The 27,945-nt window shown below is 43.4% G+C and overlaps 3 protein-coding genes and 2 long non-coding RNA genes across 11 annotated transcripts; 2 read left to right on the top strand and 3 right to left on the bottom strand.

Moving 5' to 3' along the window:
• Positions 1 to 95: 95 nt before the first annotated feature.
• On the bottom strand, positions 96 to 20,004 carry LOC120037723. 4 transcript variants are annotated; one of them, XR_005474855.1, is made up of 4 exons: positions 19,802 to 20,004; positions 19,549 to 19,606; positions 18,874 to 19,173; positions 96 to 163 (listed from the first exon to the last, which is right to left on the bottom strand). It is a non-coding gene; the product is annotated as an uncharacterized LOC120037723 (long non-coding RNA). The 4 variants fall into 4 exon arrangements; XR_005474853.1 differs by lacking the exon at positions 96 to 163 and adding an exon at positions 17,897 to 18,625; XR_005474854.1 differs by lacking the exon at positions 96 to 163 and having other exon boundaries at positions 18,686 to 19,173; positions 19,549 to 19,628.
• On the bottom strand, positions 218 to 1,541 carry LOC120037724. 2 transcript variants are annotated; one of them, XR_005474857.1, is made up of 3 exons: positions 1,339 to 1,541; positions 1,086 to 1,165; positions 218 to 710 (listed from the first exon to the last, which is right to left on the bottom strand). It is a non-coding gene; the product is annotated as an uncharacterized LOC120037724 (long non-coding RNA). The 2 variants fall into 2 exon arrangements; XR_005474856.1 differs by having other exon boundaries at positions 1,086 to 1,143.
• Positions 963 to 6,176, top strand: LOC120037720. Its single transcript, XM_038983706.1, has 3 exons — positions 963 to 4,640; positions 5,590 to 5,617; positions 6,074 to 6,176. The coding sequence occupies exons 1-2, from the start codon at positions 3,431 to 3,433 to the stop codon at positions 5,601 to 5,603; spliced, it is 1,224 nt and encodes a 407-aa protein (XP_038839634.1). The 5' UTR covers positions 963 to 3,430; the 3' UTR covers positions 5,604 to 5,617; positions 6,074 to 6,176.
• On the bottom strand, positions 8,109 to 17,177 carry LOC120037722 (lipopolysaccharide-induced tumor necrosis factor-alpha factor homolog). Its single transcript, XM_038983708.1, has 5 exons — positions 16,663 to 17,177; positions 10,687 to 10,815; positions 9,785 to 9,859; positions 8,817 to 8,967; positions 8,109 to 8,396 (listed from the first exon to the last, which is right to left on the bottom strand). Exons 2-5 carry the CDS (start codon positions 10,808 to 10,810, stop codon positions 8,291 to 8,293), a joined length of 456 nt encoding a protein of 151 aa, XP_038839636.1. The 5' UTR covers positions 10,811 to 10,815; positions 16,663 to 17,177; the 3' UTR covers positions 8,109 to 8,290.
• LOC120037721 lies at positions 19,176 to 24,654 on the top strand. 3 transcript variants are annotated; one of them, XR_005474851.1, is made up of 3 exons: positions 19,176 to 20,769; positions 24,072 to 24,196; positions 24,371 to 24,654. XR_005474851.1 is itself a non-coding variant. In XM_038983707.1 (3 exons), exons 1-2 carry the CDS (start codon positions 21,872 to 21,874, stop codon positions 24,083 to 24,085), a joined length of 1,119 nt encoding a protein of 372 aa, XP_038839635.1. In that variant the 5' UTR covers positions 20,779 to 21,871; the 3' UTR covers positions 24,086 to 24,196; positions 24,371 to 24,654. The 3 variants fall into 3 exon arrangements, 1 of the variants encoding a protein (XP_038839635.1); XR_005474850.1 differs by having other exon boundaries at positions 19,400 to 19,734; XM_038983707.1 differs by lacking the exon at positions 19,176 to 20,769 and adding an exon at positions 20,779 to 22,976.
• Positions 24,655 to 27,945: the final 3,291 nt, after the last annotated feature.

Genomic DNA, 27,945 nt, shown 5'->3' with positions numbered 1-27,945 from the left:
TACAAATAAAACAAATGTTTTGTCTTTGCTCTAGTTCACCTAAATACTTGTATCATTACTAAATGTTGCCTAGACGTTATTTCACTAGAAACCAATCTGAAAATAACGTGATGGTTGTGTTTGTGGGCCACAGGAAGTTGAGCTGATCAGGAGCATCCAGGCTCTGTTGAAGAGAACGCTGAGTCAGGCTGTCAATCAAATCAAGTGAGTGTCACAATTAAACAATAAGGGTTTTTATTTATCAAAACTTGGATGATACAAATTATGACAAGGAAATAAACCAAAGTGCTTTAAAATATACCAAGGGCTAAATTACTTGAAAAACGGACAGTCCTATAAAGTATTAACTTAAAAATAACTAAGCTATAACGTGCAGGAACAGAACGTACATAAACCAAAAATCAACTCATTGATGGGACGTTCCACGGAGACTATAAGGGGAGTGGCCAGCTCCAAGGCAAGTCTGCTAACCATCAAGTTTTACATTTCTACAATAATGATAACGTTATATACAAGCATTATTTTAACAATAACAGTACACAATATCAATGTATAACTGTACTTCACTATTTTAAACTCCTCAAAGGGAAAAAGAGTTCCACTGGGGTGAACAGAGGGTGGGCAATTCCCAACGCCCTTCCGGAACCGTATTTTAACCCTGGGATTCAGGTCGGACCTCCTTTATCAGAACACCGCGGCATCCATCACTGCTGAGGAATAGACGTAAACAAGACATTACTTTGAAACGTGACTATTTACTTGAGAATGATAATGGTTAAATTATACCAATGACTGTTACCACGTAAACTATGAAGCGTGCACTCAACATAGAAAACAATGATAGCAAATGTCAAACTGTATTTCTGCAATACAGTTACGTATGGTGTTATGTTATGTTGATTACTGATGTCCCCTTTAAGAATGGAGAACCCTTGGTCATGCGCAGTGTTGTTCTATGTTATTCTGGTACTAACTCGTTTTAGTAAATGTGAAGCTCCAGTTCAATTTCTTGTATTCAGAGTCTTTTTTATTATATAAATAAGTCATAAGAGCTAAGACACTACAATGGCGACGAGGATGATTACCTGCAGTGTGCATCACGAATGCAGATGGAGCTCGTAGGAAGAGAGGAAGATTATGACCCTGTAAGAGGAAGATTATGACCCTGTAAGAGAGGAAGATGTTGACCCTGTAGCACAACAGCTAGCAAGCAGTGACGACGAGGGGAGAGCGAGAACGAGGCGGCAGGTCAAAGACCCGTGGAGCCGGAGGTAAAGAGAATGGCTAGCATCGGGAAAATAGATGTTTGATGACACGCAAGAAAACTGGGCAACTTACATTGAACGACTGGAACAGTACTTAATTGCAAACGACATTGCTGATAACAAGAGAGAACCAGCGTTGAGTTTAATTGGTCCAAAAACGTACAGTTTGCTAAGAGATCTGACTGCCCCTCTGAAGCCCTCAAATAAAACATTCACAGAGATTGTGGAGATATTGCAAAATCACCTAAACCACTCCTCATCGCGGAACGTTTTCGTTTCCACAAGAGAGATCAGAATGAGGGGAGGGTGTTAGTACATTTGTAGCGGAGTTGAAGAAACTGTCTGAACATTGCCAGTTTGGAGAGAACCTAAATGACACATTAAGGGATAGATTTGTTTGTGGACTGAACCATGAACACATTCAAAAACGTGTAAAAACGTTTCCTCACAGAATCAGATCTCACGTTTGCAAAGGCTGTTGAAATTGCTGTGACTATGGAAATCGCGACTAAAGATGCATTTGAGTTGCAAAGTAAAAGAGATACTGACCTATCACAAACTTCCCTGCACAAGTTTTCACGCAGCCGACAGCGCCCACGTGTGGCCGAAAAATGCAACAGGTGTGACGGAGATGGTCACAGAGCAGAGGACTGCCGTTTTAAAGACGAAATTTGTCACAAATGCAGTAGAAGGGGGCACATTCAAAGAGCACGCAGAGCAAAATTCAGTCACAACAGGAAAACTGAGAAAATGAAAGGGTCTGTGAATGCACTAGTAGAGAACAGTGGCAGTGATTCAGATGAACGATGAATTGGTACAATGGAGTTAAACACAGTGACTTCTCCCAGCAGTAGCATAATATGGGTGACACCAGATATCGAAGGCAACCCCCTCAAAATGTAGCTGGACACAGGATCTGCAGTGTCTATAATTTCCACTACTGTCTACAATGAGCACTTCAAGGCTATCAAGCTGAAGAACACAAATGTGTTGCTGAAGACCTACTCAGGAGAGCGATTGAGCCCAATGGGGGCGTTGCAGGTCAGAGTGCGGTATGGGGGGCAAACACAGCAGTTACAGCTGTATGTGGTGCCTGGAACTGGCCCACCATTATTTGGCAGGGAATAGCTTTCAAAAATGAAGCTGAACTGGTGTGACTTGAAAATGCTCCACACGTTCCAGTCCAAAGAGAAAGGCACCGACCAAACACTGGAACACTTGCGGAAGAAATACAACACAGTGATCAGATGGGAACAGTAAAAGGCTTCACAGCAAAACTTGTACTAAGAGATGACGCAACCCCAAAATTCTGCGAAGCCAGATCTGTTCCATACTCCCTGAGACCAAAGGGGGAAGCGGAAATCGATCGCTTGCAGGATACAGGGTCCTGACGAAAGTGGACAGAAGCGAATGGGCCACACCCATAGATCCTATTGTGAAGAAAGACGGGTCTGTTAGAATGTGTGGGGACTTCAAGGTAACTGTGAATTCAATGTTGCATGTGGACCAATACCCCCCTGCCACGCCTGGATGACATCTTTGCTGCACTAGCTGGTGGGAAACACTTCAGTAAAATCGATCTGAAACAGGCTTACCTGTAGCTACCGGTTGAAGAGAGCTCCAAACAGTACCTGACAATGAACACACACAAAGGTCTATACAGGTATAACCGCCTGGTTTTTGGCATTGCATCGGCCCCATCCATTTGGCAACGAACTATTGACCAGATTTTGCAAGGAATCCCAGGAACCCAGTGTATCCTGGATGACCTGATCATAACAGGACGCACCGACAAAGAGCACCTGGCTAACCTGGAAGAGGTCCTGAGAAGACTGAAAGAGTATGGTCTACAGGCAAACTTACAGAAGTGTGAGTTCTTCAAAGACAAGATTGTCTTCTGTGGACATGAAATCGACCGCAATGGATTGCACAAAACACAGGACAAAATCGAGGCAGTGGTACAGGCACCATGACCACAAAATATCACAGAAGTGAGATCTTTCACTGGACTGATCAATTACTACAGAAGATTCCTCCCAAACCTTTCAGCAGTACTCCAGCCTCTAAATCAGCTCCTGGAAAAGAATAGGACATGGCGGTGGACAGAACAGTGTGAAACTGCATTTCTTGAAGCAAAACGGCTCATCACATCTGAACAGGTCCTGATGCATTACGACCCTGAACTGCCAGTGAAGTTGGCTTGTGATGCGTCCCCTTATGGCTGCGGGGCCGTCCTTTCACACACACTGAAAGATGGGTCAGAGAGGCCAGTTGCATTTGCGTCACGAACGTTGAATGATGCAGAGAAAAACTACTCACAAATCGACAAAGAAGCACTGGCGCTAGTGTGGGGCGTCAAGACACTCCACGCATACCTATATGGCAAGCGTTTCACTGGTTACGGATCACCAGCCGTTGCTTTCCATTGTCAGTCCAAAGAAAGGCATTCTGGGAATGCCAGCAGCCAGGTTACAGCGATCCGCCTTGTTCCTTCCAGTCATATGAATGCCAGCAGCCAGGTTACAACGATATGCCTTGTTCCTCCCAGTCATATGAATGCCAGCAGCCAGGTTACAACGATATGCCTTGTTCCTCCCAGTCATATGTATGACAGCAGCCAGGTTACAGCGATACGCCTTGTTCCTCCCAGTCATATGAATGCCAGCAGCCAGGTTACAGCGATATGCCTTGTTCCTCCCAGTCATATGTATGACAGCAGCCAGGTTACAGCGATATGCCTTGTTCCTCCCAGTCATATGAATGACAGCAGCCAGGTTACAGCGATCCGCCTTGTTCCTTCCAGTCATATGAATGCCAGCAGCCAGGTTACAACGATATGCCTTGTTCCTCCCAGTCATATGAATGCCAGCAGCCAGGTTACAACGATATGCCTTGTTCCTCCCAGTCATATGTATGACAGCAGCCAGGTTACAGCGATATGCCTTGTTCCTCCCAGTCATATGTATGACAGCAGCCAGGTTACAGCGATATGCCTTGTTCCTCCCAGTCATATGTATGTCACTGAGTTTAAGCCGTCGTCCCTCCACACAAATGCAGATGGATTATCCAGACTGCCGTGTACAAGAGAAAGACAAAGGAGTGTGGATGCAGTGGACATTTTCCATACCGCTCAGCTCGAGGCACTACCGGTCACAAGCACAGTTATCAGGAAACAGGAGACAAGGAAAGATGTGACCTTGTCAAAAGTGTTCACCTACTCCATGTCAGGATGGCCAGCTACAGGCAGAGAGGAGCTGACTCCGTATTTCCAGCGGAGAAATGAAATTACAACGTACCAAGGATGTTTGATGTGGGGAATGAGAGTCATGATACCCCAGAAATGCCAACATCAGGTTTTGCAGCAACTACAAGAAGGTCATGTTGGAATTTGAAATTGTCAATTTCTTGTATTCAGATTCTTTCTTCTTATATAAATAAGTAATAAGAGCTAAGACACTAAATATGGGATATAAGAAACAAAAGCTGTGTGTCGCGTCGTCATTTATATTATGTGTATCGTTATGTGTATAGTGCAAAGTGAGTGATAACGTGCATAAAATGAAAAGGATATTTGTTATGGCCTGTACACTACGGCGTGGCTCGCTTGTGGGCATGCTGGCAGCAGCAGTTCGGTTGTGCAACAATAATTCAACATAGTAAGTTTGTATGACGATCTGGTTATTAAATGGGTAAATAGTTTACAGACAGTTAAATAGTAGTGTGCGCTAAACCGCTCTGGTGACGAACGTTGCTGCCCTGTTTCCAATCGTCCACATTGCCGCTGGGAGAAGCTATTCAAGTAAGTAAATACACTTTGGGAAAAAGACTATACCCGTGTTCGAATACCCATAACACACTGTATACTACATATTAAATGAGTGTATATACTATTCGTTAATTTTAGGAAACTGTAAACGAACGGTATCCTTCCAATTCGTTAGTTGATGCTGTTACTATGCAACTTCTTGCTAGCTTGTTAGTAAAAACAAATAAGACCTCTTACAACTTCATTAACAATGTCCATTAAGAACGCTCAACGACTAACGGAATTAAATATCACCAGTTACCTAACTTCATAATGGCTATCTTGATGTAATTGTAAAACAAACTCCAAATGCATTTGTAGGTAGCTAGCTAACAGCCATGGAAGAGAGTGAAAGGATAGCTGCTCCAACTGTTAAAGAAGGTAGAGTAGGTTATTCTGGTTGGGCAGGTACTGTTGTGTAGTTCCACTCCATAGTAAGAAGTGAGGACGGAGATAATAGTAACATAATATTCAGTGCGGTCTAATTTTAGTATAATGAAGTCTGTTTTCTGTCCTCAGATACAGAGCTGTGAAACCCTGTCTGCAGATTTTTTATTTATTTATTTTATTTTACCATTATTTTACCAGGTAAGTTGACTGAGAACACATTCTCATTTGCAGCAACGACCTGGGGAATAGTTACAGGGGAGAGGAGGGGGATGAATGAGCCAATTGTAAACTGGGGACTTTTAGGTGACCATGATGGTTTGAGGGCCAGATTGGGAATTTAGCCAGGACACCGGGGTTAACACCCCTACTCTTACGATAAGTGCCATGGGATCTTTAATGACCTCAGAGAGTCAGGACACCCGTTTAACGTCCCATCCGAAAGACGGCACCCTACACAGGGCAGTGTCCCCAATCACTGCCCTGGGGCATTGGGATATTTTTTAGACCAGAGGAAAGAGTGCCTCCTACTGGCCCTCCAACACCACTTCCAGCAGCATCTGGTCTCCCATCCAGGGACTGACCAGGACCAACCCTGCTTAGCTTCAGAAGCAAGATGAAGAGCAATGGTTCCTAGTCCTGTTCCTGGGGTCTCAAAGGGGTGCACATTTTTATTTTTGCCTCAGTGCTACCCAGCTGATTCAAATGATCAAGTCATCATCAAGCTTCACGTGGTATTTATGTATTCATTTGTGACATCATTGTAAGCCTGCCCCACACACACACACTATACATTTATTAAACATAAGAATGAGTGTGAGTTTTTCACAACCTGGCTCATGGGAATTGACAGAGCTCTTATAGGACAAGGGCACAAAATAATATAATAAAATTCAATAAATTTGCTATTTATTTAACCATCTTACATATAAAACCTTTTGTTCATTGAAAATGGTTACAAAAAAATGTGTTATTGAAATGTGAATCACATTTTTGTTTGGGAATATCTGCTGTAGGTTATATCAGCTGTGTCGGTGAACCCCTCCCGCATCTTAACTGGCTACATAGAGGGTACAGCATGACCAGAGGTGAGAGGTCACTTGGTTGGGTCAACAGGAAGTATTATTAAAGAGATGCTTTACATTGAAATACAGATAGTGTGTGTGGGGGATTTAGACATAGTGGTTATGCTGTTAGTTGTCGATAAACAAATTGTTGGGGTTGGAAAATGTGGTTTTTGGTGAGCAGACAGAGAGCATCAAACATGAAACAGTATCATCATGATGAGTAATCTTCAGTTAGATTATTAGAACATAATGCAGACTAGATATTACTTTACTAACATTGGTCCATTGGTGTTTGGAAAAAGGTAGTTAACACACCTAACACAGGCCTTTTTTCAGGTGAATACATTTAGAAAGAAATATTAAAGTGTGTGTTTCTGGAAACAAGGGCCACTATCGTCTCAAAAGTCAAAGTTATTAACTTTATTAGAACAATTATTGTTAATCAATTAAAGGGGCAATCCGCAGTTAATACATAATTTTTTGGGTTCTTGAAGAATATCACTTATGACTGCTTTTGTGCTTAGTTCAACTGTTGTACCCCATCAGAACCCAACATATAAGCTTGTTTTGCTCCAATGTTTGTAAATGTAAACAAACACTGTATAGCCTCAAAACATGGATAAAGCTATAACGTTGGATGGTCAGTCATTGCATGCATAGCTCTGTCTTTGAGAGCGGTTACATTTCTCCAGCCCCATCCTGCAGCTTTTTACAAAAACAGAGGCGGGGTTCAGCTTTTTTATTGTTTCAACTGTGGACTGTGCCTTTAAAAAACCCAACAACCAATCGATACCAACGTCAATACAAATAGAATCCTACTTTCTGTCTGACATGAAGATTCACAGAATGAAAGAAAACATACATTACAATCAGTGTAAAAGGTCTGCTAGAAGTGGCCTTAGCTTGTTACACACTGACACTAGTCAATGTTAAGCTGATCTTCCAGTAGTCATCTCAGCCACAGACAGACTATTGTCTTTACACTGTGACTTCTCACTACAGATATTTATATTTTCATGAGGAGCACGTTGCTTCACAAGTGTGTGTGTGTATGTGTGTGTGTGTGTGTGTGTGTGTGTGTGTGTGTGTGTGTGTTATGGTTGGAAATAAGAGTCACCATTACTCAGGTACTAAAAGCGTTCTTGACCTACTAGTGGTGTAGACTAGTGGTGTAGACTAGTGGTGTAGACTAGTGGTGTATTGGTGTAGACTAGTTGTGTAGAGGTGTAGACTAGTGGTGTAGACTAGTGGTGTAGACTAGTGGTGTATTGGTGTAGACTAGTTGTGTAGAGGTGTAGACTAGTGGTGTAGACTAGTTGTGTAGTGGTGTAGAGTTGTGATGTAGACTAGTGGTGTAGTGTAGACTAGTGGTGTAGTGTAGTGGTGTAGACTAGTGGTGTAGTGTAGACTAGTGGTGTAGTGTAGTGGTGTAGACTAGTGGTGTAGAGTTGTGATGTAGACTAGTGGTGTAGTGTAGACTAGTGGTGTAGTGTAGACTAGTGGTGTAGACTAGTGGTGTAGACTAGTGGTGTAGTGTAGACTAGTGGTGTAGTGTAGACTAGTGGTGTAGAGTTGTGATATAGACTAGTGGTGTAGAGTAGTGGTGTAGTGTAGACTAGTGGTGTAGTGTAGACTAGTGGTGTAGACTAATAGTGTATTGGAATGGATTCATAAAGGTATGGATCACTTTGTGGCAGCAGTGGCTGTGGGCCGGGGCTAGTTGTGGATGTGGATCACTTTGTGGCAGGCGTCTCATCTTGGTCTGTTCACATGTGTTTGTGGATGTGGATCACTCTCTTGCAGTTGGGGCAGCGGTGTTCTACGTCCTTACAGGAGTCAACACAGAACGGAATCAAACAGCATGGCCAGCACCTAGAGAAGGAGAGAGACAGAGAGAGAGAGACAGAGAGAGAGAGACAGAGACAGAGAGAGAGACAGAGAGAGAGAGAGAGACAGAGAGAGAGACAGAGAGAGAGACAGAGACAGAGAGAGAGACAGAGACAGAGAGAGAGACAGAGAGAGAGAGAGAGACAGAGAGAGAGAGAGAGAGAGAGAGAGAGAAGGGATTCAGTGTGTGTATCCATCTGTACAGTGTATGTGTGTTTGTGAGAGAGAGAAAGAAAGAATGTGTGCCACATGTCTGCATATGGTACATGTGTGTGTGTGTGTGTGTGTGTGTGTGTGTGTGTGTGTGTGTGTGTGTGTGTGTGTGTGTGTGTGTGTGTGTGTGTGTGTGTGTGTGTGTGTGTGTGTGTGTGTGTGTGTGTGTGTGTGTATGCGTGTACAACTTACAGGAAGAAGCCGAGGGCTCCACAGATGACCCAGGTGAGCAGTCCAGTGGTGTGTGTGGTCTCTGTCAGAACCTGGACCTGACAATGGGGACACGTCATCTGGCCGGGTACGTCTCTAGGCAGCAGCTGCTGCATCACCACCACCTGGGTTACTGCAGAGGGAGGAGAATACTGGTTAGAACCAGATAGAACTGGACAGAACCACCACCTGGGTTACTGCAGAAGGAAGAGAATACTGGTTAGAACCAGATAGAACTGGAAAAAACTGGATATAACTTCATAGAATTGGATAGAACTGGACAGGACTAGAAAGAATCACCACCACCCAGGTTACTGTAGGGAGAGGGAAATACTGGTCAGAACTGGATAGAACCAGATAGAACTGGACAGGACTAGAAAGAATCACCACCACCCAGGTTACTGTAGGGAGAGGGAAATACTGGTCAGAACTGGATAGAACCAGATAGAACTGGACAGGACTAGAAAGAATCACCACCACCCAGGTTACTGTAGGGAGAGGGAAATACTGGTCAGAACTGGATAGAACTCAATAGAATTGGATAGTCTGGATAGAACTGGATAGTCTGGATAGAACTGGACAGAACCGGACAATACACAATATAATAGAACAGAACTGGATAGAACCAGATAGAACTGGATAGTCTGGATAGAACTGGACAGAACCGGACAATACACAATATAACAGAACAGAACTGGATAGAACCAATTAGACCCCCCCAAAATGGTGTTCTTTGCTCTATATTTCACACCCCCACAGAGGGTAGAGGGTTAGAAGGGTTGCTAAGGATGGGTGTTGCTAAGGCCAGGACGTCCAGCCAATACCTTGTGTGTGTACAACTTGGTTCTCGTTTTTCACGGGGTACTGTGAATAATAAAAAAAGGAACCGATTTAGGTAGTTTTGGTCAGACAGTTTGGAGTTTTTTTCAGTGTGTGTGTGTGTGACTCACCGCTGGGGGCGTTTGTAGGTTGTGCCATGCCCATGTCGTATTGGGGAGGTGGTGGGTACATGCCGGGTTGGAGACCTGATAAACAAGGGATGAATAAATACATCAATACACTGTCATTTACCGCAAACCCAGGGATACAGAGTGGTTGGCCAGCGTTATGGGAACACAAACCCAGAGATACAGACTGGTTGGCCAGCATTATGGGACCACAAACCCAGGGATACAGAATGGTTGGCCAGCATTATGGGACCACAAACCCAGATATACAGAGTGGTTGGCCAGCGTTATGGGAACACAAACCCAGAGATACAGAGTGGTTGGCCAGCATTATGGGAACACAAACCCAGAGATACAGAGTGGTTGGCCAGCATTATGGGACCACAAACCCAGGGATACAGAGTGGTTGGCCAGCATTATGGGACCACAAACCCAGGGATACAGAGTGGTTGGCCAGCATTATGGGACCACAAACCCAGGGATACAGAGTGGTTGGCCAGCATTATGGGACCACAAACCCAGGGATACAGAGTGGTTGGCCAGCATTATGGGACCACAAACCCAGGGATACAGAGTGGTTGGCAAGCATTATGGGAACAAACCCAGGGATACAGAGTGGTTGGCCAGCCATTAACAATGATGTTCATGACATCTATGGCTATCGTGACACACACATCGGCTGTCCCCATAGGAGCACCCTTTTCGGTTCCAGGAAGAACCCTTTTAGGTTCCAAGAAGAACCCTTTTCGGTTCCAGGAAGAACCCTTTTAGGTTCCAAGAAGAACCCTTTTAGGTTCCAAGAAGAACCCTTTGAGGTTCCAGGAAGGTTCTAGATAGCGCCTTATTTTCTAAGAGTGTAAGCTTAAACTGTCCCTAAGAGTATCAGTGTAGATCTGATCTCTTACCTCCCTGGAAGCCAGGCTGAGGGGGGTAGGCTGTTCCCCCGCCACTTCCCTGGTAGCCCGCTGGGAGGCCGGGGTAGGGGGGAGCAGACACGTCCTGCGGGGGTCCATACTGGCTCTTCTCCATACTGTCTGGGGTTGAGAGAGAGAGAGAGAGAGAGAGAGAGAGTGGAAGACAGTGAGCACCTTATGAAAATATCACATTGAGAAAACATATGTCTCTGCCCCCACCTTCTCTCCCCCTTATCTCTCTCACCTGTCTTCTTTCACACACACACACACACACACACACACACACACACACACACACACACACACACACACACACACACACACACACACACACACACACACACACACACACACACACACACACACTCTTCTTGTTCAAGCTGTTGCTTATAACAATGATACACACCCCTGTATTCAACCGGGCAGGTTTGGTGACATTTCATTGGACAAAGACTTGGCCTGTAGATTCTGAGTAGTACAAGCCTATAACAACACCAACACTAATGAATGCCACACACCCACTAAATCTATCAGAATAACCCTAACCCTGGTCTATATCCATTCATGATTCATTCTAACCTCAGGCTCATCAATAACCTTTACTTACAGTAACCAGGTCAGTCGTTAAAAACAAACCATCTTTTATAAAAATCTACACATAATAAGGAAATGCATAGATTATACTACTGCGCTATACATACAGTGCATTTGGGAAGTATTCAGACCTCTTGACTTTTTCCACATTTATTTAAGTTACAGCCTTATTTTAAAATGGATAATTTTTTTTACAAATCCTCCAAAATCTACACACAATACAACATAATGACATCACAATACCCCATAATGACAAAGCAAAAACAGGTTCTTAAAAATGTTTGCAATTTTCAAAAAATAAAAAAAAACAGACATACCTTATTTACATAAGTATTCAGACCCTTTGCTATGAAATTTACTCTAAATTGAGCTCAGGTGCATCCTGTTTCCATTGATCATCCTTGAAATGTTTCTACAACTTGATTGGAGTAAATTCAATTGATTAGGCATGATTTGGAAATGCACACACCTGTCTATATAAGGTCCCACAGTTGACAGTGCATGTCAGAGCAAAAACCAAGCCATGAGGTCGAAGGAATTGTCCGTAGAGCTCTGAGACAGGATTGTGTCGAGGCACAGATTTGAACCCAATCGAACATCTTTGGTGAGACCTGAAAATAGCTGTGCAGCGACACTCCCCATCCAACCTGACAGAACTTTAGAGGATCTGCAGAGAGGAATGAGAGGAATACAGGTGTGCTAAACTTGTAGTGTCATACCCAAGAAGACCCGAGGCTGTAATCGCTGCCAAAGGTGCTTCAACAAAGTACTGAGTAAAGGGTCTGAATACTTATGTAAATGTGCTATGTAAAAAAAAAAACGGGTTTTGCTTTGTCATTATGGGGTATTATGTGCAGATTGATGAGGGGGAAACGATTTAATCAATTTAAGAATAGGGCTGTAACGTAACAAAATGTGGGAAAAGTCAAGGGTTCTGAATACTTTCCGAATACTCTGTATGAGTTCATCCCAAATGACACACTATTCCCCATGGGTCCTGGTCAAAAGCAGTGCAGTAAATATGAAACAGGCTGCCATTTGGGACAAAAGCCTATGAGTAAATGTTATACAGCATCATGTAGTTGACGATGGTGTTGTTATGAAGCTGTAACGGAGGCTTATCTGTTGGACTTTGTTCCACGGGATCATGAGGAAGAGAGGTTGAGTTGTTTAGTGTGTGTGTTGCGGGGAGCTGCTGCTGCGCAGAAGAAAAATCAGCCCGCGCAGAGAAGCACGAGACTGAACCTCCCTCAACTAACGGGGAAAACTAGAAAGTTAACACTATCAACGTTTCCCTCTACTGTGGGAATTGGGATCGAATCAACGCAATATTAGCTACTTTCAATGCAACATACCGAAACAAAACCATCGATTCATTGGACTTTGTTGTAGACAGAACACATCAGACTAGGATTCTATTGCATTGACATGCACATACTCTAATCTAAACATACCGGTGCGCCATAACCAATCAGAGCTGCCTATATGCAAATAAACCACTGCCATATATGTGCCATTCACGTTGAACGTGATTGTCTTTACAGAATCTGCAGTCGTGAGTAGATGAGCTGTTTTGAGATCATATCCTCTGCTAGTTAGTGAGTTATTAGCCCAGTTATAGATAAGTTTTAGTCAGCAATGGGGGAGTGGTTGCTTCCTACAAGACACAACACGTGTGCATTTCTAGACATCTTTGAAAAGGGAGTCAGTTTAGGACTGGTGTTCCGCTAGCGGAACTCCTCCCACATTCCACTGAAAAGGCAGAGCGCGAAATTCAAAAAATATTTTTTAGAAATATTTAACTTTCACACATTAACAAGTCCAATACAGCAAATGAAAGATAGACATCTTGTGAATTCAGTCAACATGTCCGATTTTTTAAATGTATTACAGCAAAAACACCACGTATATTTATGTTAGCTCACCACCAAATACAAAAGAGGACAGACATTTTTCACAGCACCGGTAGCATGCAGGTAGCATGCACAAAGCCAACCTAACTAACCTAGAACCAACCTAACTAACCTAGAAACAACTCCCTCAGATGACAGTCCTATAACATGTTACACAATAAATCTATGTTTTGTTCAAAAAATGTGCATATTTGAGCTATAAATCAGTTTTACATTACTGCTACCATCATAGCTACAGTCAGAAATAGCACAGGAGTAGCCAGAGTAAATACAGACACCAACGTCAACTACCTAATTACACATCATAAAACATTTCAGAAAAATATATGGTGGATAGCAAATGAAAGACAAAGATCTTGTGAATATAGCCAATATTTCCGATTTTTTAAGTGTTTTACAGCGAAAACACAATATATCGTTATATTAGCTTACTACAATAGCTATCACACAACAGCATTGATTCAAGGCAAACGGTAGCGATAGCACAGTTCGACAGATATATGAAATAGCATCCCAAATTGGGTCCTTATCTTTGTTGATCTTCCATCAGAATGTTGTACAAGGGGTCCTTTGTTCAGAACCGTCTTTGTTTGGATCCAGAACGAACTATTTCCCTCTTGAATTAGCAAGCACACTGGCCGTGCGGCGCTAACCTCTCCTTCTTGAACAAATTCCTCCAACGCATCACGTCTAAAGTCCCGAATAAATTTCAATAATATAATTAAACTATATTGAAAAAACATACTTTAGGATGATATTGTGACATGTATCAAATAAAATCGAAGCCGGAGATCATATTCACCTATAACGACGGTTTTCCAGGAGGCGATTCCAGGTCCAACTTCGCGCCTTCCAAAAAAAAATAATGGCGGACCTCTCACTCCAAGAGGTTGTATTCAATCCCAGAACGAGATAATCAAGTCATTTCTGCTCTCACTTCCGCATGACACCCAGGGGAAGGTGTATGACGTGTTTCTACAGTCATAAGTGACATGCCCTTTTATAGACAAGCTCTTGAAGAGAGACCTCGCTTTTGGAAATCTCACTTCCGGATAGGAAATGGGCTGTAAAAAGAGTTCTGTTTCACTTAGAGAAATAATTAGAACGGTTTCAGAAACTAGAGAGTGTTTTCTATCCAATATTAATAATAATATGCATATTGTACGAGCAAGAATTGAGTACGAGGCCGTTTAAATTGGATACGATTTTCCCCAAAAGTGAAGACAGCACCCCATGTCCTTAAGAGGTTTAAAGAGCGTTTTTGTGTTAAAGGGGCAGTGTTGTATTTTGTTGTATTTGTCAGATTCTCTGTAATAATGGTATGGGAATAAAATGGTTTCTTGCATCAAACGACTCAACAACATTTCCAGTCATCTCCTTGTCTGAAGGACAAGTGGATAAACAGGTTCATGTTAAGCCCTGAATGTTTTTATCACAAGTCTCATAGAATGTAGGTTTACATTGAACACCACACATTGGCTGCTACTGTTGGCTGAATGATAGAACAGCTATTTCCATGTTAAAATGTTATGGGGTGCATTTTCTCCATTGTTTTTGATGGTAGACCAAACTGGTAGGTCTACATTATGACCAAATAGTAGTCTACTTGATCACTGTTAAAACCAGGGGCGCAACTTTGGTTTTAGAAGTGGGGGGACATAGTTGTATTATGTTTATCCACTCGGATAAACACTGCAAACAACCTACCTGACGGCTCGGAGGCGTCCGCATGGTCCTAAAGCACACCGTTGCCTCGTTTTGTATCACATTCTAATGATAAAACTGGGGGGTTCAAAATGGAATTTCAGAATGTGGGGGGACATGTCCCCAGTAAAGTTGCGCCCCTGGTTAAAACTAACAAAGTGGGTACAGCCTCAGTGCTCACAGTAAACGTACACCAGAATGTTGAAGTTTACGCTCAGCAGACCTGAAATTTGCTCAGTGATGAAAACATTAGAGGGAACAGCCTATTCCCTATATACTGTCGTTCACTACTTTTAATAACCGGAGTCCTATGGGCCCTGGTCAACAGTAGTACACTACCCCATGGGCCCTGGTCAACAGTAGTACACTACCCCCAATGGCCCTGGTCAACAGTAGTACACTACCCCATGGGCCCTGGTCAACAGTAGTACACTACCCCATGGGCCCTGGTCAACAGTAGTACACTACCCCATGGGCCCTGGTCAACAGTAGTACACTACCCCATGGGCCATGGTCAACAGTAGTACACTACCCCATGGGCCCTGGTCAACAGTAGTACACTACCCCATGGGCCCTGGTCAACAGTAGTACACTACCCCATGGGCCCTGGTCAACAGTAGTACACTACCCCATGGGCCCTGGTCAACAGTAGTACACTACCCCATGGGCCCTGGTCAACAGTAGTACACTACCCCATGGGCCCTGGTCAACAGTAGTACACTACCCCATGGGCCCTGGTCAACAGTAGTACACTACCCCATGGGCCCTGGTCAACAGTGGGTTAAATAGAATTAAAGACACCCATTTCAGGAAGTGTTTTAAATTTTAAATACAAAATGTTACAACTTTTTAAATAAGTAGCTTCTCCTCTTCCATTTATTGAGAAGTCATTGAATATATATTATTTCAGATTACTTCCTGAACTGACTGACCTCAATTCAAATTGACCCCAAACCTGACCTTTACTATACCCATTTTCCATGGGCAGGAACCATAACTCACACACCCTAGTCAGTTAAACATTTACACAAGGATTCATTTTCATTTCCTTAATCCAACATCACAGAACAGCTGGACATGTCCACATAATGGGCCCTGGGTATTCTACCCTATCATGGTTTGGTTAGCTATCAAATTCACTGATGTGTGAAGTACAGTTTGCCTCTGTCTGTGTGTACACATCTAACAGCTCTGTCTGTGTACACATCTAACAGCGCTGTCTGTGTGTACACATCTAACAGCGCTGTCTGTGTGTACACATCTAACAGCGTTGTCTGTGTGTACACATCTAACAGCGCTGTCTGTGTGTACACATCTAACAGCGCTGTCTGTGTGTACACATCTAACAGCGCTGTCTGTGTGTACACATCTAACAGCTCTGTTTGTGTGTACACATCTAACAGCTCTGTCTGTGTGTACACATCTAACACCGCTGGCTGTCTGTGTGTACACATCTAACAGCGCTGTCTGTGTGTACACATCTATCATTAGGCACCAATACAGAGTTAGAAGAAGGTAGGGTGACTGGTGCTGTTCTCTCTAAACCAATTTAAAAAACACCCCTCTTCTAACAAGTCTTTTCCTTCTCACGTAGCAACACAAAACAAACAAACAAAAAACACACAAAACAAACACAGATATTCCTAGTCCTACACACAATTCATTCATATTTTATTATATTCTGCAAAGAAGCACTCTGAAACCCCTCAACTCAGAGCACCCTTTCCCAGCCACGAGCAGAGAGACAGCCCCTTACCTTTTTGGAGTCCTGGAGGAGACGAGGTACTGTGGAGCTAAAGATCAGAGCTGCTACTCCCTCGAGAGACCGTGAGAAAGTGAACCAGGTAGGAAAGAGAGCGAGAACGAGAGCACACACAGAAGGGAGGAGTGAGGAAGGTGTGAGGCAGATGAGGTAACAACGTTATCTTAAGTGGCTGAATAGTGAACACAAGCCTGATGGAAAATAACTACACCCGTTGGTCAATCACTAGTTCCAGTGTAATTGCATCATCACTGTGTGACGACGAATCCCAGTATAACAGGAAACAGTCAATTCCACTCACACCAGGGGCATTTCCCAAATGACAATGAGCCCTGGTCAAATGAAGTGCACTCCTGTACCTAGGGAACATGGTGTCATTTGGGACGCAACCCGGAAGACACTGATTCCCATCAATAGACCAGAGACCTCTGACTTACTAAATGGTTTTAAAGTGAAGAGGTGGAGGGGTGGGAATATGCTGTGTGTGTGTGTGTGTGTGTGTGTGTGTGTGTGTGTGTGTGTGTGTGTGTGTGTGTGTGTTTGTGTTTTGAGGGGAAATTGTGGCTGTGGTGAATGAATGTGTTTATAGTTCTCGATAAACAACATTGTGGTTGGAAAATACGTTTGTTAGTGAGAAGACAGAAAACCTAGAAGCCAGCAGAGAGCATTAACCATGCATGAGCAGCCTATTATCACCATGACTCATCTTCAGCTAGACTATTAGAACATAATGCAGACTAGATATTACTTAACTAACATTGGTCCATTGGTGTTTGGAAAAAAGGTCATTAGAACACCTAACACAGGCCAATTTTCAGGTGAATACATTTTAGAAAAGTGTGTGTGCTTATCCATCCACCATTTGTTGTTACCTGAGAATGTATACTGAACAAAAATATAAACGTAACATGCAACAATTTCAACAGTTTTACTGAGTTACAGTAAATCAGTCAATTGAAATAAATGTATTAGGCTCTAATCTATGGATTTCATATGACTGGGCAGGGGCGCAGCCATAGATGGGCCTGGAAGAGCATAGGCCCACCCACTTGGGAGCCAGGCCCAGCCAATCAGACTGATTTGTTTCCCCACAAAAGGGCTTTATTACAGACAGAAATAGTCCTCAGTTTCATCAGCTGTCTGGGTGGCTGGTCTCAGACGATCCCGCAGGTGAAGAACCTGAATGTGGAGGTCCTGGGCTGGCGTGGTTATTCAACATTCTGCCAAATTCTCTAAAACAACGTTGGAGGTGGCTTATGGTAGAGAAATTAACATTAAATTATCTGGCAACAGCTCTGGTGAACATTCCTGCAGTCAGCGTGCCAATTGCATGCGCCCTCAAAACTTGGGACATCTGTGGCATTGCACACTTTTAGAGTGGCCTCCCGCCCACATACACTTGTATCCCTCCTCTGGCTTGGCTACCGCGGGGTACCGTTCAGAGGAATGGCACTTCAAGCCTTTCTCTACCCTTCACCAGGTGGTTACAGACTGAAACAACACAGAGAGGATTCACCATGAGTCCAAAACACTGTATAAGGAGACCGAGTCCGGGATTCTGCACACCCAAGCTGAGGGGACGCGGCACCTGGGCGAGAGACTGCAGAATATCCACTTCTGGAAGTCGGAGCTGCAGCGCCACATCGAGAAGCTGGTGGCCGAGACAGACCTCCTCCTGGGGCAGAAGAGGAGGCTGTTGAAGGCGCTGGACACCACCGAGACCCCGTTCGCCATCGCCACGGATAACCTAACCTGTCGGTCGGTAACGGCGACCGCGTAGAGGAGCTGCTGATGACACAAAAAAAATATTGATTCGTCTTTGCTCTAGTTCACCTAAATACTTGGATCATTACTAAATGTTGCCTAGACGTTATTTCACTAGAAACTAATCTGAAAATAACGTGATGGTTGTGTTTGTGGGCCACAGGAAGTTGAGCTGATCAGGAGCATCCAGACTCTGTTGAAGAGAACGCTGAGTCAGGCTGTCAATCAAATCAAGTGAGTGTCACAATTAAACAATAAGGGTTTTTATTTCTCAAAACATGGATGATACAAATTATGACAAGGAAATAAACCAAAGTGCTTTAAAATATAGCAAGAGCTAAATGACTTGAAAAACGGACTGTCCTATAAAGTATTAACGTAAAAAATAACTAAGCTATAACGTGCAGGAACAGAACGTACATAAACCAAAAATCAACTCACTGATCGGACGTTCCAAGGAGACTATAAGGGGAGTGGCCAGCTCCAAGGCAAGTCTGCTAACCATCAAGTTTTACATTTCTACAATAATGATAACGTTATATACAAGCATTATTTTAACAATAACAGTACACAATATCAATGTATAACTGTACTTCGCTATTTTAAACTCGTCAAAGGGGAAAAATAATTCCCCTGGGGTGAACAGAGGTGGGCATTTCCCAACGCCCTTCCGGAACCGTATTTTAACCCTGGGATTCAGGTCGGACCTCCTTTATCAGAACACCGCGGCATCCATCACTGCTGAGGAATAGACGTAAACAAGACATTACTTTGAACTGTGACTATTTACTTGAGAATGATAATGGTTCAATTATACCAATGACTGTTACCACGTAAACTATGAAGCGTGCACTCAACATAGAAAACAATGATAGCAAATGTCAAACTGTATTTCTGCAATACAGTTACGTATGGTGTTATGTTATGTTAATTACTGATGTCCCCTTTAAGAATGGAGCGCCCTTGGTCATGTGCAGTGTTGTTCAATGTTATTCTGGTACTAACTCGTTTTAGTAAATGTGAAGCTCCAGTTAAATTTCTTGTATTCAGAGTCTTTTTTATTATATAAATAAGTCATAAGAGCTAAGACACTACAATGGCGACGAGGATGATTACCTGCAGTGTGCATCACGAATGCAGATGGAGCTCGTAGGAAGAGAGGAAGATTATGACCCTGTAAGAGGAAGATTATGACCCTGTAAGAGAGGAAGATGTTGACCCTGTAGCACAACAGCTAGCAAGCAGTGACGACGAGGGGAGAGCGAGAACGAGGCGGCAGGTCAAAGACCCGTGGAGCCGGAGGTAAAGAGAATGGCTAGCATCGGGAAAATAGATGTTTGATGACACGCAAGAAAACTGGGCAACTTACATTGAACGACTGGAACAGTACTTAATTGCAAACGACATTGCTGATAACAAGAGAGAACCAGCGTTGAGTTTAATTGGTCCAAAAACGTACAGTTTGCTAAGAGATCTGACTGCCCCTCTGAAGCCCTCAAATAAAACATTCACAGAGATTGTGGAGATATTGCAAAATCACCTAAACCACTCCTCATCGCGGAACGTTTTCGTTTCCACAAGAGAGATCAGAATGAGGGGAGGGTGTTAGTACATTTGTAGCGGAGTTGAAGAAACTGTCTGAACATTGCCAGTTTGGAGAGAACCTAAATGACACATTAAGGGATAGATTTGTTTGTGGACTGAACCATGAACACATTCAAAAACGTGTAAAAACGTTTCCTCACAGAATCAGATCTCACGTTTGCAAAGGCTGTTGAAATTGCTGTGACTATGGAAATCGCGACTAAAGATGCATTTGAGTTGCAAAGTAAAAGAGATACTGACCTATCACAAACTTCCCTGCACAAGTTTTCACGCAGCCGACAGCGCCCACGTGTGGCCGAAAAATGCAACAGGTGTGACGGAGATGGTCACAGAGCAGAGGACTGCCGTTTCAAAGACGAAATTTGTCACAAATGCAGTAGAAGGGGGCACATTCAAAGAGCACGCAGAGCAAAATTCAGTCACAACAGGAAAACTGAGAAAATGAAAGGGTCTGTGAATGCACTAGCAGAGAACAGTGGCAGTGATTCAGATGAACGATGAATTGGTACAATGGAGTTAAACACAGTGACTTCTCCCAGCAGTAGCATAATATGGGTGACACCAGATATCGAAGGCAACCCCCTCAAAATGTAGCTGGACACAGGATCTGCAGTGTCTATAATTTCCACTACTGTCTACAATGAGCACTTCAAGGCTATCAAGCTGAAGAACACAAATGTGTTGCTGAAGACCTACTCAGGAGAGCGATTGAGCCCAATGGGGGCGTTGCAGGTCAGCGTGCGGTATGGGGGGCAAACACAGCAGTTACAGCTGTATGTGGTGCCTGGAACTGGCCCACCATTATTTGGCAGGGAATAGCTTTCAAAAATGAAGCTGAACTGGTGTGACTTGAAAATGCTCCACACGTTCCAGTCCAAAGAGAAAGGCACCGACCAAACACTGGAACACTTGCGGAAGAAATACAACACAGTGATCAGATGGGAACAGTAAAAGGCTTCACAGCAAAACTTGTACTAAGAGATGACGCAACCCCAAAATTCTGCGAAGCCAGATCTGTTCCATACTCCCTGAGACCAAAGGGGGAAGCGGAAATCGATCGCTTGCAGGATACAGGGTCCTGACGAAAGTGGACAGAAGCGAATGGGCCACACCCATAGATCCTATTGTGAAGAAAGACGGGTCTGTTAGAATGTGTGGGGACTTCAAGGTAACTGTGAATTCAATGTTGCATGTGGACCAATACCCCCTGCCACGCCTGGATGACATCTTTGCTGCACTAGCTGGTGGGAAACACTTCAGTAAAATCGATCTGAAACAGGCTTACCTGTAGCTACCGGTTGAAGAGAGCTCCAAACAGTACCTGACAATAAACACACACAAAGGTCTATACAGGTATAACCACCTGGTTTTTGGCATTGCATCGGCCCCAGCCATTTGGCAACGAACTATTGACCAGATTTTGCAAGGAATCCCAGGAACCCAGTGTATCCTGGATGACCTGATCATAACAGGCTAACCTGGAAGAGGTCCTGAGAAGACTGAAAGAGTATGGTGTCTACAGGCAAACTTACAGAAGTGTGAGTTCGTCAAAGACAAGATTGTCTTCTGTGGACATGAAATCGACCGCAATGGATTGCACAAAACACAGGACAAAATCGAGGCAGTGGTACAGGCACCACGACCACAAAATATCACAGAAGTGAGATCTTTCACTGGACTGATCAATTACTACAGAAGATTCCTCCCAAACCTTTCAGCAGTACTCCAGCCTCTAAATCAGCTCCTGGAAAAGAATAGGACATGGCGGTGGACAGAACAGTGTGAAACTGCATTTCTTGAAGCAAAACGGCTCATCACATCTGAACAGGTCCTGATGCATTACGACCCTGAACTGCCAGTGAAGTTGGCTTGTGATGCGTCCCCTTATGGCTGCGGGGCCGTCCTTTCACACACACTGAAAGATGGGTCAGAGAGGCCAGTTGCATTTGCGTCACGAACGTTGAATGATGCAGAGAAAAACTACTCACAAATCGACAAAGAAGCACTGGCGCTAGTGTGGGGCGTCAAGACACTCCACGCATACCTATATGGCAAGCGTTTCACTGGTTACGGATCACCAGCCGTTGCTTTCCATTGTCAGTCCAAAGAAAGGCATTCTGGGAATGCCAGCAGCCAGGTTACAGCGATCCGCCTTGTTCCTTCCAGTCATATGAATGCCAGCAGCCAGGTTACAACGATATGCCTTGTTCCTCCCAGTCATATGAATGCCAGCAGCCAGGTTACAACGATATGCCTTGTTCCTCCCAGTCATATGTATGACAGCAGCCAGGTTACAGCGATACGCCTTGTTCCTCCCAGTCATATGAATGCCAGCAGCCAGGTTACAGCGATACGCCTTGTTCCTCCCAGTCATATGAATGACAGCAGCCAGGTTACAGCGATATGCCTTGTTCCTCCCAGTCATATGTATGACAGCAGCCAGGTTACAGCGATATGCCTTGTTCCTCCCAGTCATATGAATGACAGCAGCCAGGTTACAGCGATATGCCTTGTTCCTCCCAGTCATATGTATGACAGCAGCCAGGTTACAGCGATATGCCTTGTTCCTCCCAGTCATATGTATGTCACTGAGTTTAAGCCGTCGTCCCTCCACACAAATGCAGATGGATTATCCAGACTGCCGTGTACAAGAGAAAGACAAAGGAGTGTGGATGCAGTGGACATTTTCCATACCGCTCAGCTCGAGGCACTACCGGTCACAAGCACAGTTATCAAACAGGGAACAAGGAAAGATGTGACCTTGTCAAAAGTGTTCACCTACACCATGTCAGGATGGCCAGCTACAGGCAGAGAGGAGCTGACTCCGTATTTCCAGCGGAGAAACGTAATTACAACGTACCAAGGATGTTTGATGTGGGGAATGAGAGTCATGATACCCCAGAAATGCCAACATCAGGTTTTGCAGCAACTACAAGAAGGTCATGTTGGAATTTGAAATTGTCAATTTCTTGTATTCAGAGTCTTTCTTATTATATAAATAAGTAATAAGAGCTAAGACACTACATATGGGATATAAGAAACAAAAGCTGTGTGAATTTGAAATTGTCAATTTCTTATTGTCAATTTCTTATTGTCAATTGTCAATTTCTTAAGAGTCTTTCTTATTATATAAATAATAAGAGCTAAAACACTACATATGGGATATAAGAAACAAAAGCTGTGTGTCGCGTCGTCATTTATATTATGTGTATCGTTATGTGTATAGTGCAAAGTGAGTGATAACGTGCATAAAATGAAAAGGATATTTGTTATGGCCTGTACACTACGGCGTGGCTCGCTTGTGGGCATGCTGGCAGCAGCAGTTCGGTTGTGCAACAATAATTCAACACAGTAAGTTTGTATGACGATCTGGTTATTAAATGGGTAAATAGTTTACAGGAAGTTAAATAGTAGTGTGCTCTAAACCGCTCTGGTGACAAACGTTGTTGCCCTGTTTCCAATCGTCCACATTGCTGCTGGGAGAACCTATTCAAGTAAGTAAATACACTTTGGGGAAAAGACTATACCCGTGTTCGAATACCCATAACACACTGTACACTACATACTTAATGAGTGTATATACTTTTAGTTTATTTTAGGAAACTGTAAACGAACGGTATCCTTCCAATTCGGAAGTTGATCCTTCCAATTCGGAGGCTGTTACTATGCAACTTCTTGCTAGCTTGTTAGTAAAAACAAATAAGACCTCTTACAACTTCATTAACAATGTCCATTAAGAACGCTCAACGACTAACTGAATTAAATATCACCAGTTACCTAACTTCATAATGGCTATCATGATGTAATTGTAAAACAAACTCCAAATGCATTTGTAGGTAGCTAGCTAACAGCCATGGAAGAGAGTGAAAGGATAGCTGCTCCAACTGTCAAAGAAGGTAGAGTAGGCTATTCTGGTTGGGCAGGTACTGTTGTGTAGTTCCACTCCATAGTAAGAAGTGAGGACGGAGATAATAGTAACATAATATTCAGTGCGGTCTAATTTTAGTATAATGAAGTCTGTTTTCTGTCCTCAGATACAGAGCTGTGAAACCCTGTCTGCAGATGAAGAGCAATGGTTCCCAGTCCTGTTCCTGGGGTGCACATTTTTATTTTTGCCTTAGCTGATTCAAATGATCAAGTCATCATCAAGCTTCAAGTGGTATTTATGTATTCATTTGCGACGCTATCCTTGATATGATCCTGCTGTTGTCACATGCTACACATGCATCTATCCAATGCTATCATGTTTGTTTTAAGATATATTATACTTTAGTAATCCACAATAACCTGGTGACGTAAATGTCTAATGACATTATCTTCCATATTCCTACAGATGCCTTGCAACTTGAGATTTCTTCAAAACGATTGCCTACAGTCACTGTGTAGGGCACTGCACAGTTGGGTGACCAGGGCCACCTGGTCTCGTGGGGGATTTCAAGCATCTGTGAAGGCTACCTGTGTCCTGCATAACTTCATGATGATGAACAGGAGGGGACCTGCAGCTCTCCACCATGTGCCAGAGGAGAGAGACCACTGAAGCAAGAAGAGAGAGAGAGAGAGAGAAACTTAAGCACAGAGGAAGAGAGCGAGTGTGATAGAGAGAGGAAGAGAGCGAGTGTGATAGAGAGAGGAAGAGAGAGAGTGTGATCGAGAGAGGAAGAGACACAGACTTTCACTATTTGCACATATGACATTTGAAATGTCTTTATTGTTTTGGAGTGTAATATATACCCTTCATTTTTATTGTTTACTTCACTTTTGTTTATTATCTACTTCACTTGCTTTGGCAATGTTAACATGTGTTTCCCATGCCAATAAAGCCCCTTGAATTGAAATTGAATTTATAGAGGGGGCGGGCTAAGCTGTTAGGGAGGTGTCAGGTAGATAAGGTAATGAGTTCTGGCTGCATGAGAGACTGCGAGCAATATCATCCGAAAATCTCCTAGGAAATGAGGTGGTATGTTTTGTCTTACAGCAACTTTATACTCGGCTATTATGTTGGGTTGTTTCTCACTGTCTCACTGTCAATCGTGACTGAATAGTCACTTCAGATAACCTGCCAGCAGGATACCACCCTGCATACCACTGCTGGCTGGCTTCTGAAGCTAAGCAGGGTTGGTCCTGGTCAGCCCCTGGATGGGAGACCAAATGCTGCTGGAAGTGGTGTTGGAGGGCCAGTAGGAGGCACTCTTTCCTCTGGTCTAAAAAATATCCCAATGCCCCAGGGCAGTGGGATATTGTCTAGGGTGGTGTCTTTCGGAAGGGATGTTAAATGGGTGACTCTCTGAGGTCATTAAAGATCCCATGGGACTCATTGTAAGAGTAGGGATGTTAACACCTGGTGTCCTGGCTAAATTCCCAATCTGGCCCTCAAACCATCACGGTCACCTAATAATCCCCAGTTTACAATTGGCTCTTTCATCCCCCTCCTCTCCCCTGTAACTATTCACCAGGTTGTTGCTGTAAATGAGAATGTGTTCTCAGTCAACTTACCTGGTAAAATAACAGATAAATATAAAGTGATGATGAGCAACACAAGCCTGAAAACATGTCTGTAGGTAACCATCCTGCCCCTGTTCCGCCCTCCTGGAAGCCTCTTCCCAACAGCTGAAGGTCCCAATCACATTTTGTGTCTCTTAACCTCTACTTTACACACACATTGTTGTGGTCACCCTCCCTTTACATTTCTCACTGTCAATCGTGAATGATAATTCTTCAAGTTTTACCAGTGAAATGTCCATGCAGCATCTGCGTACCAACCATGTGTTCTCCATCAGTTTAACAGGGATCTGTATTTAGATCTTGTTGAGTTGTACAGTGTTGATTTGAATGATGTACAGTGAGCACATTTTAAAGAAGATGGTTTTAACAAACTGTAGCATACCTGTGTTTAGTTTCTATTAAAGCACATATTTGTCCTAGTGGTGTGCACTGTTGACTTCTGGCCGCATGAGAGAACTGCCAGAAATATCATCCGAAAATCTCCTAGGAAATGAGGTGGTATGTTTTGTCTTACAGCAACTTTATACACGGCTATTATGTTGGGTTGTGTTATGTAGAATGCTGACATGATGTAATCTTGCAGACATTCAGCTTTGATCTCAACAAGATCTCACAGTTTTACCAATTTGACTTCCGCTTCTGACGTTTGTCTACGTTTCTCCAAAAGTCAAATTTCTAAGTTGCTCCAAACGAGCCACGGCCTGTACACCCCGCTACCATCTAGAAGACGGAGACGGTACAGGTGCATCGAAGCTGGGACTGAGAGACTTTATAAACATCTTCTATCCTCAAGGCCATCAGACTGTTAAACAGTCACCACTGCACCCAGTTACCTGCCCTGCCCTGAACCTTAGAGACTGCTGCCCTGTGTACATGGACTCACTGAACACTGGACACTTTTACATGTTTACATACTGTTTGACCCATACTGAGTGTACAAAACATTAAGAACACCTGCTCTTTCCATGACAGACTGACCAGGTGAATCCAGGTGAAAGCCATGATCCCTTATTGATGTTACCTGTTGAAACCAATTTAAGCAGTGTAGATGAAGATGAAAAAAGATTAGACATGGATTGTGTGTGTGTGTCATTCAGAGGGTGGATGGGCGTGACAAAAGTCCTAAGTGCCTTTGAACAGGGTATGGTAGTAGGTGCCAGGCGCACCGGTTTGAGTGTGCCAAGAACTGCTGGATTTTTCACACTCAATAGTTTCCTGTGTGTATCAATAATGATAATTAAATCCATTTTAATCCCACTTTGTAACACAACAAAATGTGGAAAAAGTCAAGGGGTGTGAATACTTCCTGAAGACAGTGTATATCCTGGACTCTGACATTGCTGTGAATACTTCCTGAAGACAGTGTATATCCTGGACTCTGACATTGCTGTGAATACTTCCTGAAGACAGTGTATATCCTGGACTCTGACATTGCTGTGAATACTTCCTGAAGACAGTATATATCCTGGACTCTGACATTGCTCATTCTGATATTTCTTAATTTCTTTCTTTCAACCTTGTGGTTTATGTGTGTATTGTTTTGTATTACTAGGTATTACTGCACTGTTGGAGCTAGAAACACAAGCATTAGGTATTACTGCACTGTTGGAGCTAGAAACACAAGCATTAGGTATTACTGCACTGTTGGAGCTAGAAGCACAAGCATTAGGTATTACTGCACTGTTGGAGCTAGAAACACAAGCATTAGGTATTACTGCACCGTTGGAGCTAGAAACACAAGCATGAGGTATTACTGCACTGTTGGAGCTAGAAACACAAGCATTAGGTATTACTGCACTGTTGGAGCTAGAAACACAAGCATTAGGTATTACTGCACTGTTGGAGCTAGAAACACAAGCATTAGGCATTACTGCACTGTTGGAGCTAGAAACACAAGCATTAGGTATTACTGCACTGTTGGAGCTAGAAACACAAGCATTAGGTATTACTGCACTGTTGGAGCTAGAAACACAAGCATTAGGTATTACTGCACTGTTGGAGCTAGAAACACAAGCATTAGGTATTACTGCACTGTTGGAGCTAGAAACACAAGCATTAGGTATTACTGCACTGTTGGAGCTAGAAACACAAGCATTAGGTATTACTGCACTGTTGGAGCTAGAAACACAAGCATAAGATAGTACTGCACTGTTGGAGCTAGAAACACAAGCATTAGGTATTACTGCACTGTTGGAGCTAGAAACACAAGCATTAGGCATTACTGCACTGTTGGAGCTAGAAACACAAGCATTAGGTATTACTGCACTGTTGGAGCTAGAAACACAAGCATTAGGTATTACTGCACTGTTGGAGCTAGAAACACAAGCATTAGGTATTACTGCACTGTTGGATCTAGAAACACAAGCATTAGGTATTACTGCACTGTTGGAGCTAGAAACACAAGCA

The sequence above is a fragment of the Salvelinus namaycush genome, unplaced genomic scaffold (genome assembly GCF_016432855.1).
Source record: "Salvelinus namaycush isolate Seneca unplaced genomic scaffold, SaNama_1.0 Scaffold1833, whole genome shotgun sequence".
In the NCBI taxonomy this organism is placed as follows: domain Eukaryota; kingdom Metazoa; phylum Chordata; class Actinopteri; order Salmoniformes; family Salmonidae; genus Salvelinus; species Salvelinus namaycush.
This window is presented reverse-complemented; position numbering and strand designations above follow the sequence as displayed.

What these genes read in the sequence shown, in the direction of transcription:
- LOC120037722 (XM_038983708.1), bottom strand. Translation starts at nt 10,810, where the DNA reads ATGGAGAAGAGCCAGTATGGACCCCCGCAGGACGTGTCTGCTCCCCCC. An exon ending in ACCTACAAACGCCCCCAGCG is followed by an intron (nt 8,968 to 9,784) that starts GTGAGTCACACA and finishes CTCCCTCTGCAG; the next exon opens with TAACCCAGGTGGTGGTGATG. An exon ending in GGAGCCCTCGGCTTCTTCCT is followed by an intron (nt 8,397 to 8,816) that starts GTAAGTTGTACA and finishes CTCCTTCTCTAG; the next exon opens with GTGCTGGCCATGCTGTTTGA.
- LOC120037720 (XM_038983706.1), top strand. Translation starts at nt 3,431, where the DNA reads ATGCATTACGACCCTGAACTGCCAGTGAAGTTGGCTTGTGATGCGTCC.
- LOC120037721 (XM_038983707.1), top strand. Translation starts at nt 21,872, where the DNA reads ATGCATTACGACCCTGAACTGCCAGTGAAGTTGGCTTGTGATGCGTCC.